Source organism: Hordeum vulgare, chromosome 6H (assembly GCF_904849725.1).
Source record: "Hordeum vulgare subsp. vulgare chromosome 6H, MorexV3_pseudomolecules_assembly, whole genome shotgun sequence".
NCBI classification, from domain to species: domain Eukaryota; kingdom Viridiplantae; phylum Streptophyta; class Magnoliopsida; order Poales; family Poaceae; genus Hordeum; species Hordeum vulgare.
In genome coordinates, this window is record NC_058523.1 from 97,430,242 (window position 1) to 97,444,023 (window position 13,782).

A 13,782-nucleotide genomic window follows, 5' to 3' on the forward strand; every position below is an offset into this window, starting at 1 on the left:
ACGAGAGGGTATGGTTGATCTACGTACCCTTGTAGACCGTACAGCAGAAGCGTTAGTGAACGCGGTTGATGTAGTGGAACGTCCTCACGTCCCTCGATCCGCCCCGCGAACTATCCCGCGATCAGTCCCACGATCTAGTGCCAAACGGACGGCACCTCCGCGTTCAGCACAAGTACAGCTCGACGATGATCTTGGCCTTCTTGATCCAGCAAGAGAGACGGAGAGGTAGAAGAGTTCTCCGGCAGCGTGAAGGCGCTCCGGAGGTTGGTGATGATCTCATCTCAGCAAGGCTCCGCCCGAGCTCCGCAGAAACGCGATCAAGAGGTAAAACCGTGGAGATATGTGGTCGGGCTGCCGTGGCAAAAGTTGTCTCAAATCAGCCCTAAAACCCCACTATATATAGGAGGGAGAGGGGGGAGCCTTGCCTTGGGGTCCAAGAACCCCCAAGGGGTCGGCTGAGCCAAGGGGGGAAGGATTCCCCTCCCAAACCGAGTCCTACTTGGTTTGGAAGGTGGAGTCCTTCTTCCCTTTCCCACCTCCTCCTTTTCTTTTCTTTTTCTCTTTGATTTTCTTCCCAATGCGCATAGGTCCCTTTTGGGCTGTCCCACCAGCCCACTAAGGGCTGGTGCGGCACCCCCAACACCTATGGGCCTCCCCGGGGTGGGTGGCCCCCCCGGTGAACTCCCGGAACCCATTCGTCATTCCCGGTACATTCCCGGTAACTCCGAAAACCTTCCGGTAATCAAATGAGGTCATCCTATATATCAATCTTCATTTCTGGATCATTCCGGAAACCCTCGTGACGTCCATGATCTCATCCGGGACTCCGAACAACATTGAGTAACCAACCATATAACTCAAATACGCATAAAACAACGTCGAACCTTAAGTGTGCAAACCCTGCGGGTTCGAGAACTATGTAGACATGACCCGAGAGACTCCTCGGTCAATATCCAATAGCGGGACCTGGATGCCTATATTGGATCCTACATATTCTACGAAGATCTTATCGTTTGAACCTCAGTGCCAAGGATTCGTATAATCCCGTATGTCATTCCCTTTGTCCTTCGGTATGTTACTTGCCCGAGATTCGATCGTCAGTATCCGTATACCTATTTCAATCTCGTTTACCGGCAAGTCTCTTTACTCGTTCCGTAATACAAGATCCCGCAACTTACACTAAGTCACATTGCTTGCAAGGCTTGTGTGTGATGTTGTATTACCGAGTGGGCCCGGAGATACCTCTCCGTCACACGGAGTGACAAATCCCAGTCTTGATCCATACTAACTTAACGAACACCTTCGGAGATACCTGTAGAGCATCTTTATAGTCACCCAGTTACGTTGCGACGTTTGATACACACAAAGTATTCATCCGGTGTTAGTAAGTTATATGATCTCATGGTCATAGGAATAAATACTTGACACGCAGAAAACAGTAGCAATAAAATGACACGATCAACATGCTACGTCTATTAGTTTGGGTCTAGTCCATCACGTGATTCTCCTAATGACGTGATCCAGTTATCAAGCAACCACACCTTGTTCATAATCAGAAGACACTGACTATCGTTGATCAACTGGCTAGCCAACTAGAGGCTTGCTAGGGACAGTGTTTTGTCTATGTATCCACACAAGTATATAAGTCTTCATTCAATACAATTATAGCATGGATAATAAACGATTATCTTGATACAGGAATTATAATAATAACTTTATTTATTATTGCCTCTAGGGCATAATTCCAACAACATGCACATGATGCATGAGATGAAAATGAACATGCATCTCTATTCTAGTCACTTGCACATGCAAGAGAAGAGACTACAAACTTCTGGACAGAACTGCACTCTAAGCTATCTTGACATGCATGAACATGTCATGAACAGATGCATCACATGAAAATGATGCAAAAACGTATAAAGAACGTCATGAACGGAGCTACGGATCAACCGGAAACAACGAAACAAGAAATGGAGTCCTACGGATCAAATTCATCACAAACACACTCCCATGGCATACTTCTGGTATTCCCAGGTTGCCATATCATAAAACAAACAAGTATGGATGAGGTGGTGCAAGGAAACTCACCACACCATCATCTATGCACTCACAAGCAGCAAAACATCAAAACTATACATTCTGTCCTAAATATCATCATAGAAGTTTGAGAACCACATGCAAAGCACCTACAGCCACATAAAGGTGCCAAATAAGATATGTGGCAGAAGCTATTCAGAAGCTCTACAAGCATGAGCAAAAAGATAATACAAAGGAGTTTCACACAGAAAGTTCTACAGCTGCTAACTTGGACAAAAATATCAGTTTTCAGGGACTTAGTGAAATTCTCAGATTCTCACTAGCTGTTTATGCTCTGAAGCATTTTGACAGCACCCAAAACAATATCTACAAGAAGCCAAATGGGATGAAAATTGACAGAGAGGTAGACAAACATAAAAGCTACAACTTTCCAGTTGATTGCAAGGGCTGATTCCGAATACTTGAACTTTTGCAAGCACGAATACAAGGAAAGAAAATAACAGCAGTTTCTCAGACTTAGTGAAAATCACAGATTTTCACCAAGCTGAAATTTTCAGCCACATGCCTACTTTGACTAAGCACAACTTGCACATGTTAACTCCTAAGCATGAAACAACACCACCATGCTGTAGAGGGGTTCACCCTCTACTGCCACAACAAGGAATCAACCTCTTGGGCTCATCACATCACCTGGAACCAAGCTCTAAACATTGAACAAAACAGAAATATGACATTCTCAGAAAGTGTTCCGAAGTGGAATATGATTTCACCAATGGATTCCTAGGATGATTCTACCCCAAAAACATATATAATACCTAGGTACTTGCATAGAACAAATGGGCACAAAGCTAGGAAGAAAATATACATGGAATCACATAGAGGTAAATAGTGCTATATCACATGTGCTTCTCACTAGATCATCACCTACACATGCATTTGCACACACCCACAAATCCAATGGTTACATGAGGGTTTAGACCTCATGTATGTGTTCCATAGCACATCACCATTCACACACACATGCCTCAAGCATACACACACTCACATACATATCACTAACTCACACACTTACATGCTTGCACACAAGTGCTCACTAAGGCTATGCCATGCCTTGGGCACGTGGGTGTCACACACACACATGAACACACACTCATAATCTACACATGACCACCTAAAACTACCACAAAGTATGTGGGGGGGACCCACACACATACTCACTCACACACTTGCACAAATACACACCACTTGGGTGCTTGCACCACACAAGCACACCTCAACATCACCTCCACAAACATGTGGGTGCTTGCACCACACATAAAATAGCAACACCATGTGCACAATCTACATCTAGTGCACACTCACATACTAACACACACACATGCATGAGCTAGCTCACACATACACTTGCACTCAAATACCTACACATGCTAGCAAAATACTAGGGACAACCTACTGGTTGGGAGGCAAAGAAATACCACCATGATTTACTAGCACACCAAAAAAACTATCATAGCATACAAATGAAACATCAAAAGGAAAATAGGCAAAAGAATAAAAGGCTTGGGGGGGGGGGGGGGAATCGAACCCAAGACCCCCTGGATCACCCCCAACAACTAGCACCACTGGGCTAGTCTGCACTGGCTCGATGATGACCCACAAGTATAGGGGATCAATCGTAGTCCTTTCGATAAGTAAGAGTGTCGAACCCAACGAGGAGGAGAAGGCTCTGATAAACGGTTTTTAGCAAGGTAATAACTGCAAGCACTGAAAGTAGCGGTAACAAGTGATGGTGTAGTGAGGTGAAACATAGCAAGCGAAAAGTAACAAGTAGTAGCAACGGTGCAGCAAGTGGCCCAATCCCTTTTGTAGCAAGGGACAAGCCTGAACAAAGTCTTATAAGAGGAAAAACGCTCCTGAGGACACACGGGAATTTCTGTCATGGTAGTTTCATCATGTTGATATGATTCGCGTTCGTTACTTTGATAGTTTGATATGTGGGTGGACCGGCGCTTCGGTACTGCCCTTACTTGGAAAAGCATCCCACTTATGATTAACCCCTCTCGCAAGCATCCGCAACTACGAAAGAAGAATTAAGACAACGTCTAACCATAGCATTAAACTAGTGGATCCAAATCAGCCCCTTATGAAGCAACACATAGACTGGGGTTTAAGCTTCTGTCACTCCAGCAACCCATCATCTACTTACTACTCCCCAATTCCTTTCTCTAGGCCCAAATATGGTGAAGTGTTATGTAGTCGACATTCACATAACACCACTAGAGGAAAAACAACATACAACATATCAAAATACCGAATGAATACCAAATTCACATGACTATTATTAGCATGACTTATCCCATGTCCTGAGGAACAAAAGTAACTACTCACAAAGCATAATGATAATCATGATCAGAGGTGTAATGAATAGCATCAAGGATCTCAACATAAACTTTTCCACCAAGTAATCCAACTAGCATCAACTACAAAGAGTAATCAACACTACTAGCAACCTTACAAGTACCAATCGGAGTCGCGAGACGGAGATTGGTTACAAGAGATGAACTAGGGTTTGGAGAGGAGATGGTGCTGATGAAGATGTTGATGGAGATGCCTCCCCTCCGATGAGAGGAGTGTTGGTGATGACGATGGCGACGATTTCCCCCTTCGAGAGGGAAGTTTCCCCAGCAGGATCGTCCTGCCGGAGCTCTAGATTGGATCTTCTCAAGTTCTGCCTCGTGGCGGTGGAGAATCCACGAAAAAGCTCCACCTTGAACTTTTTTCCGGATGAAACCCTTCATATAGCAAAAGAGGGGGGGGGCTAGTGGGCCACCAGGGTGCCCACAAGCCCTGTTGCCGCGGCCAGGGGGGTTGGCCGCGGCAACCAGGCTTGTGGGCCCCTGGTTGCTCCCTCTCACACTTCTTTCGCCCAGTATTTTTTATAAAATCCAAAAAAAAAATCCACGTTGATTTTCAGGGCATTTGGAGTTGCGCAGAATAGAGGACTCAGACTTGCTCCTTTTTCCAGTCCAGAATTGCAGCTGCCGTATTCTCTCTCTTCAAATAAACCTTGCAAAATAAGAGAGAAAAGGCATAAGTAAGGTTCCACAAAGTATAATAACAGTCCATAAAGTGATAAATATCAACATGAAAGCATGATGCAAAATGGACGTATCACTCGACAGAAACAAGGAAGGGGGCAGGGTATGCCTTCTGCTGAAGCTACTGTACCGAAATAACACAACAAAAAGGGTGGAGCCACGGGGTTTCGAACCCACGACCGCTGAAGCAACAAAACCCATCTACCACTCTGCTATGTGCTCGGATCTTTACAGAGTAGAGGAGGTAGCTCTATTGAGCAACCCCTCAGGTCTTTCCTCTGCCCGACGGTGGCCGGAACAGGGGAAGCACCATGTCGGCGTTCTACACCAAATTGAACCGCGGCTTGTCGATGGAAGGGAGAAGGGGCTCCCAGGGTTCCATTTCTACTCTAAATGCGCCACGGGAAGGCCTACTGCTACGGCTCCACTACGCGCTGCGGCGCCGGCGACAGAGGGAAGAACACGACGCGGCTACGGGCTCCTACTCACGATCTGGCGACAGGGAAGGGGGAGGAAGATGATAGCTCACCCACTGGACGAGGATGTCGTGCCTGCCGGAGAGGAGGTAGAGGAAGAAGCGGAAGAAGCCGTGGCAAAGGGGATCGACGGAGAGGAAGCAGGCCGTCGTCGAGGTAGGGGAAGCAGTGCAGATCTGCTCCTCCTAGCTGCGGGAACGGGTTCCCTGGAGGTCCCGCGTGCTCGCTGAAGGATTGGAGAGGACGTAGGGGCACGACAGCGACGGCGAGGACCTCCTCAAGTCACGGCCATGGCGGAGGAGCTCGCTCACTTACCTGCTGCCGGCGAGGAAGAGGGAGGAGGAGATGGGGAAAGAGTAGCGGCGGCTAGGGAGGAACCCTAGGCCTTGCACGGACGCCAAGGTTCTTTATAGGAGGAGGAGGAGGAGGCCAGGGACGCGCAGCCTCAACGTCCGTGAGACGGCGCTGATGCCTGTCGCGCTACCTCTGTCTCTGACGAACTGACGAAAGGAGGAGGAAGGAGGACGCCGTCTACAGGGAGGGGCTGCGCGTGAGGAGGAGTTGGGTCGGCCAGTGGGAGAAAGCCCACTTGAAGGCGCCAGATAGAGAAAAGAAAAACCCACTGGGTTTTTCTAATTAAAAATTAAACAGAGGCAAAACAAATGCATAGGCAAATCTGTTGAAGCTAAAAATAAAACAAAAATGCCCCTGGTCATAAGGAATTATGACCTATTTAAATAAAATATAAAAGGGAATTTTTGGAGCATAGAAAAATTTACAAAATAGAATTTAATTGATCTGTTTTGTGAATATTTGCACCACAAAAACATAGTTTCAAAACAATAAATACATAGCATCACATCCACCACAATTCATACTAAAGCATGGGCATTTTTGAAACAGGGAGGGAGCAAGTGAAACTTGAGCTTGAGATAAAAGAGAGGAAGAAGTTTTGAAACCTAGTGCAAGCCAACATAGTTGAACCTACTTCCAAACAACAACCCACATCACTACACACATCATCATCACATGTCACACCATATACATTGGCCACATGAACAACAAACACAAGAGGCATGGAATGAAAGGATGCATGCATGCAAAGGCAAACAAGACATGAGCACATGAAATACCACATGCATTGATCTCTCATGGAAATGACAAGATGGACCCACATACAGAAGGTTCCAAATATGGCAAGTTACACTCTTGGGGCATTACAGTTGTAGAAGCCGACATAGAAAGAGAAAAGAGGAAGCAACCGGAATGCAGAAGGTCAGTGCAAGATTAGCAAAACTAGAGGAACTTGAGAGCCAGCGAGCTACCGACCAACCACCTCAGCTGCACGAAGATCCTTCCTTGGACGCTGCCACATAAGCTGCACCACCATCTTAGCGGAGAAGCCTCCACGGAGCTCGTTCAGCCTGATTTCCTGGGTCCTCGCTACCCCGTGGATAGTATCACCGAGGCTGAACATTGTGTGCTAATGGAAAAATGCCAGAACCTGACCTTGAACGCGACGCTCGGCTCTTTTCTACCTCCTCGAGCTGAGGAAACTTTCCATAGCCGTCCGATTCCACATGGCTATGCTATTGTGACGGTGGATGAAATAATGAAGGGATTTGAGGAGTTGGAGCTTGACTACCCTACAGGTGAAGGGGAGATTCATCTGGGTGATGCTTTAAGTCCTACATGTCTATGGAGAAAGGATTACATCAAGCTTCCGCACTAGACGCCTCCTCCTCCGCCTCCTCCGGCAAGTGAGCTCATTCCGCCTCCTTCGCCTCATCCAGCAAGTGAGCCCACTCCTCCTCTGCCGCCTCCTCCGGCAAGTGAACCCACTCCTCCTCCTTCGCCTCCTCCGGCAAGTGAGCCCACTCCACCTCCTCCGATGCCTAAGAAACCGCGGAAGAGAGTCGCTGCCGCTTCGACGGCTAGCAGTACAATAGGCAGGAAGAGATTCAAATATGGTCCAAGCCTCAAGGCTCTTCCAAAGTTACCATATGAGAACACTGTCGAGGAAAACGCGAATATCATGGCTGCCTATCATAAGGAACAACTTGCAGCGGAAGTCCACCTCCAAAGGAGAAACTTGATCCGGTAAAAGTGAAGCGTTGTCTGGATGCCCTTCAGGAACCACCAACGGTACTGCTTCCGCTGCCATCACACTATGAGCGAACTATTGAAAAGACATATGAGAAAGCGAAGTAGTAGAAAAGCTCAAGTATTAGTTATTCGAGACATAGGAAAACAATTCCCCAGCTCGGCGAATAGGAGAAGTAATCGTGCCCCCCGCTCAAGGTGTTTACCGATGTCGCTAATGTTGATCCGGGGGTAGTGGCCGCTAATTATCCTGGTTTCATTGCTGCTGATTTCGTAAGCGAAGATGTACAGTACGAAATTGCCCCAATAGTAGCCATTAAATACGAGCACGGGAAGCCTCTCGTCAAATCTGAGCAGTTGACGAACTATCAACAATGATGCGAAGACTACATAATTTTACTTGAATGCATGCAAGGATGGGACTAACAATATCTACGTGGGATTTAAAGATGAGACTTTTACAATGGAACCGGGTTGTTGTACATTCAATTTGACGAATTATTTCAGTTCTACAATCAAGACGCCCTCGATAAAATGATCGTGAGTTGCTATTGTCTCTAAGTATTATTTCTATAATTAAGTCTCTAGCTTAGCTCCTTCATTCTTGTATGTGTAATTATTCTGACTATATTGTGCAGATTGAAGATCCTCGAATGCAAATGAGGACAAATATATGACATTGGGTTCACTAACCCAGATGCTATAAATGCACATAACGTATGCATGAATCCCATCGATACAGAGAACAACTTGCTAAATGTGTTACTTCCACAACATGAAAGAAGGGAAATACTATTTCCTTACAACTTCAGGTGAGTGTCGTTACTACCTAGTTGTGTTCTGCACATTCTGTTTCGCTTACTCGAGGTTATAAGTGTAACTGATGAGTTATGCGTGCGCATGTTTCACTTTCTTCTGCTAATCATTAGGGTTGACGAGGGAGTAGTAATTGTTTTGGACTAGCTACGTAAAGAGCCTGCACACTTGGCGCCGATTGCTGAAATGCTCCATAAGTAAGTTCAATCATTATCGCACCATATCGATAACTTTCTTTCATTTCCTGATATCAAGTAATCATTTTCTTTGCCGTGCAGGGTTTGGAAAAAGTTCACCAAGAAAGCTAAAGTGAATGGAATAAGGAGCTGCGATTTTCCTTCTCCAGAGTAAGTAGTATTAGCTAGTTCCACGCATCTGTCATTCATTCTAGTTTCAATACCATTATCGTGCTTGATTATTATTTTGTCTGAACTCTATTCTCTTAAAGTACTGCTTGAGGCAGGAATCCGGAAATAATTTATGTGGATTCTTCGTTTACGAGTTGATTCACCAGACGACCTGTGAGAAGGGCAGGTGTTTTAAAGAACTTGAAGTACGTAAACAATATTCACATTTTTATTTTATTTCCATTTAACTGTGTTGAGTTTCATTCATACATATACTTATTGACTCCCTTCTTTAAATTAGATCGCGCGGAAGCGGGACACACTCCTACAAACTGATCGCATATGAGCAATTCAATAGGAGTTGGCGAAATTCTTTGTTGAGCATGTCATACCATCAGACGGGGAATATCATTAGGATTTCCATACCGATTTTGGTGGATATATATTATTTAGTTAGGGATCGCAAGAGTTGTTATATATTGTATATATGCATGATCGTGTACTATATGTAGTAGCATCGAGTTATTCGACCAAGCACGAAGAAACAGAGGTCACTTCTCTCTATATATGTTCATCACGATGTTGTGTAATTAATGATTCTTTTATTTGCTTACTAGCGAGCCTCGAGTTCTCTCTATATGTATAGTAGCTACCGTCGACCAAGCACGGAGAAAGAGATATCACTTCTCTCTATATGTTGTAGCTAGATAACACAATATGAAACCCCTAATAAAACTCTCAAAAACCCGTAACCCCCCCTTTAAAAAAAACCAGGGCCTGCGAGCTGCTAACGCATGGCTGCATTTTGGTCCCGGTTGGTGCTACCAACTGGGACTAAAGGTGCTCCTGCCTGGGTGCCCCAGGGTGGCCACGTGGAGCTCATTTAGTCCCGATTCGTAAGCCAACTGGGATTAAAAGTAATGAGCATTAGTCCCAATAACTTTGTCCCGGTTGGAGGAGACTAAAGCCCCTTTTTCTACTAGTGAGTGGATCTCCCGAGAAGACATGTGAGTGCATCCTACTAATAAAGGAATAAGATGTGATTGAATCAACACTTACCAAAGCAGCGACCGAGAAATCCTCGATGTAGACCCAGAGACGCCAGCGGTCGCAGTGTGCGAAGCAAATCGCCACCAGAAAAAATAAATCCGCCAATAAAGGCATGTAGAAATTTCGAAGACCACAGTAGTCAACCGAATCTAACTGGATGCACCAAAAAGCTAAACCAACTGAACCCCAAAAGATCCATTAGAAACACAACTCCACACTCCTTCCATTGGCGAAGAACAAACCAACGGAACGGGAGTAGACGAAAAGAATGTTATTCCTATCCCGAGACAACATCGCCAATTCTCCACCCCAAACAAAACATGAAGTGTCCTTAAATTAATCCTTAAAAAATCACCCATGCCGATGTACGACAGATCAAGGTCTTATGTTGATCGCTATCATCTAGAACCATGCATCGTTGGCCCCTTCTCTGCTCATCCAGCTGGACCGGGCCACCGATGAAGATAGTAATGTTGGATCCCTCTGGCCGCTGTTGGATGCTCGAATTCACCAAATGATGTCGTCACACACCGCATGACCTAGGCCGCCGCTCAAGCAAACAACATATATGATGTCCCATAGCAACCCTCCAACGCGTCCACCATGATCATGGCCTCCCGCCAATATGCGGGTTTTTCATGGGAGATGGGCCCTGGCGGCAGCGAAAGGGGAAGGCGGTCAACACCATATTATTCTTATTTTCAAGTCATTGCTTTTCAAACTCAAAGACATAATTTTATAGTAACATATAACTGAAGTTGCACAAACAGTATGGGATTTTAAATTTAATGGTGTGCAATTATAGTCGCTGACAACTTTTTTTCAAACAGTAGGCAATTAAGATTTGGCAAGAGGGAGTCGAAAAGCAAAAACAAACATGAAAACACAATTGACATGTGAAAAAGAAAGGCATTCCTTTCAGTTTAAAAATGGTGGGAAAAGGAATAAATAGTCAATATACCTCTTATTACGTGTTATTCTTCTTTCAAATTCCAAATTGAAGAGTGTAGACAGCTTACCTATTGGGGTCGTGGATAGTTGATTGATCTTTATATTAATATGATACAAATGGAAGCGTTAATACACACATGCATATACCCTTATCTTGCCTTTATGAGTATCTTCGAAAGACCCCCATGTTATCTTAAGATTTATGAAGTCATCATAGGCATCTCGTCATCGACGAAAACGTTTTGTTTCGCACATTACTAAAAATCTTGAAATAAATGCAAGCATTAAAATTTGAATCCCGATAGGCTGAAGATACCACCGCAACTACAGGTTGGTTCGGAGATGGTTGATCGATGTGTCATGTGTAGATGTGCGGCGATCTTCTCCTACTCACGAAGCCACCATAAGAAAACCTAGGGTACAAAACTACAAACCGTTGCACCTGAACCGACCAACGGCACCAGCCAGCTATCACGTCGCGTGGATCCCAACGTTCACAAGCTAAGCCACGACGCCGATATTCCGGGCGCAACCGGCAAAGCATCGATTCGAAAGGCACGCGCACGCACGCAGGCAGTCTCAAATGGGGTGGCACAGAGCACGAAAAAGGAGACATATACCACAGGCACGTGCATGCCTCCTCTACGTACTGTACGTAGCTTGAGGCGACGGCCAAAAGCAAGGCACCCCCCACAGCGTGTAAAGCCAGCCTGCTCCATCAGCTCACGTACGCGGCATGCATGTGCCTACGGCTACAAATACGTACCCATCGATCTCTCGACAGTCGACCCAATACAAGCATCGAGAGCAGTGCAGTTTGTACTTTGTAGCCAGCAATGTCGAGCCATAGATCTTGTGGCCCGGTAGCGCTGCTCGCCTGCGTCGCCCTGATGGCGGCGGTGGCCGGCGCGGCGCAGTACAACGTCGGCGGCGACAACGGGTGGGGCGTGCCCGGCGCCGGCGCCGAGTCCTACAACACCTGGGCCGAGAAGACCACCTTCCAGGTCGGCGACCAGCTCGGTACGTAACCGCACGACCACCTTTCCTTTCATCTGCGTTTTGGTGACGTCGTGATTTTGACGTGTGTGTGCGCGTGTGTGGTTGGTGCATGCCTTTCGTGCAGTGTTCGTGTACCCCAAGGACAAGGACTCCGTGCTGCTGGTGGCGCCGGCCGACTACAACGCCTGCAACACCAACACCTACGACAAGCAGTTCACCGACGGCAACACCGTCTTCGACCTCGACCGCGCCGGCGCCTTCTTCTTCATCAGCGGCGTCGACGCCAACTGCCGCGCCAACGAGAAGCTCATCGTCATGGTCGCCGCCGCCGCCGCCGCCGCCAAGGGCGCGCCCACGCCGACCCAGGGCTCGCCCGCAGCAACGACCCCGCCGTCTGATCCCTCGGGTGGCGCACCGCCAAACTCCCCGGCAACGCCCAATGCTCCGGCCGGCGCGGCGAGCAGCTCGACGCCAGCCAAGGGCGCGCCTCCTGGTGCCGCCAGCGGCGCCGGCCTCACGGTGGCAGGCCTCGCCGGCTCGTTCGCGGCGTGGTTTGGATACGCCATGCTTGCTTTCTAGTGCTGCTTTGCAGAGCTATCTTTCACTACTCTTTTTTCTTAAAGCCAGGAGAATATTTGTACTCTCTCCCTGCTCTGATCCTGTTCCGTTATGGTCAATGACAAATCCAATATGATGGTTCCTAAATGAGACAGCACTTAGCATTGGCATTCCAGCACAACATATTATTAGATAAGTATATTACTAATAAGAGCCAAACATATTATCAGAAACCATAATAAGGCATGTGCGGACTAGAATACCTTCGCATAAATACACGACCAGAGATGTTCTGAGGCGAAGCGCAGCTCTGAATTAACTGGCAGTCAAAAATTCTGAAGTCGGAGTAAACTGATGGGCGACTACATATAGGATATATAAGGCTATTCAAACGGCAAATTCTTGATGACGGCCACAAGAGACTATGACAAAGAATGCCATCTATCTACAGCCTCCTTCCTCTCCTACCACCCTTTCTGCGAGTGCTGTGCCTGTCAGTTGGAACGGGGGTCACGTCTTCTGCAAAGTGGCACGGAGCTTAATGTGCAAAGCAGTGATGCCAAGCTCCTGGAAGCGGAAGCTGAAATTATATCAGAATCCTGGATGTAGGAACCCAAACACAAAATAGTCCAATGAAAGCCCATACAAACCTTGCAACGCGTCGCAACATCTTGAGAGGCGAGCATCGCTGCATATGGCGATGACTCGTCACGATCAGTCTTGACAGCCTGCATTCATTAGGGGACAATAAAATTTATTTTTAAACCATAAAAATATAACTAAATCACGAAAAGAAAATTGAAGTACGGAGCATACCAGTGATACGAACAAGGGTCTCTCCCCCGGACAAGTCAGTGACGTGCTGCAGATGGAGGCTAAAACCAGTAACAAACCAAACAACTCATGAGGGTGATGACCATATATACAACATGTAATAGGCAAAAAAGTACATACGATGAATGTGTCATTGAATGATGCAAAGATATGAGCAACTCCCAGACATGCTCCCCTTCACGGACAGCGGGTCCAAGAGTAACATTCTCCTCCTTAGGCTCCCTGGTTTTTCTCTTCGACTAGCAAGGCAAATCAGATTTAGCTGAGTACATACTTGACATAATTGCACAACAACATTGAATTAAATTCCCTGTCACAGTAGCAACATTCCAAGTTGGTATAAGTATAACTAATTTCGTGCAATAACCTGTGATGCAACTCCACAAAACAACTACTCCCTCCGTTCCTAAATATAAGTCTTTGTAGAGATTTTACTAATGAACTATATACGGATGTATATAGACATACTTTAGAGCGTACATTCAATCATTTTGCTTCATATGTAGACAC

At 46.3% G+C, this 13,782-nt stretch overlaps 1 protein-coding gene and 1 pseudogene across 1 annotated transcript; one reads left to right on the forward strand and one right to left on the reverse strand.

Annotated features, from left to right (window-relative positions):
* The first annotated feature begins 11,591 nt into the window (after nucleotides 1-11,591).
* LOC123403957 (early nodulin-like protein 1) lies at nucleotides 11,592-12,588 on the forward strand. Its single transcript, XM_045097859.1, has 2 exons — nucleotides 11,592-11,901; nucleotides 12,005-12,588. The coding sequence occupies exons 1-2, from the start codon at nucleotides 11,718-11,720 to the stop codon at nucleotides 12,457-12,459; spliced, it is 639 nt and encodes a 212-aa protein (XP_044953794.1). The 5' UTR covers nucleotides 11,592-11,717; the 3' UTR covers nucleotides 12,460-12,588.
* Nucleotides 12,589-12,883: 295 nt separating this feature from the next.
* Nucleotides 12,884-13,782, reverse strand: part of LOC123405156 — a 34,470-nt pseudogene continuing 33,571 nt past the window's right edge.

Coding starts and splice junctions, on each gene's coding strand:
- LOC123403957 (XM_045097859.1), top strand. CDS start 11,718: ATGTCGAGCCATAGATCTTGTGGCCCGGTAGCGCTGCTCGCCTGCGTC. Junction 11,902..12,004: donor CCAGGTCGGCGACCAGCTCG/GTACGTAACCGC, acceptor CCTTTCGTGCAG/TGTTCGTGTACCCCAAGGAC.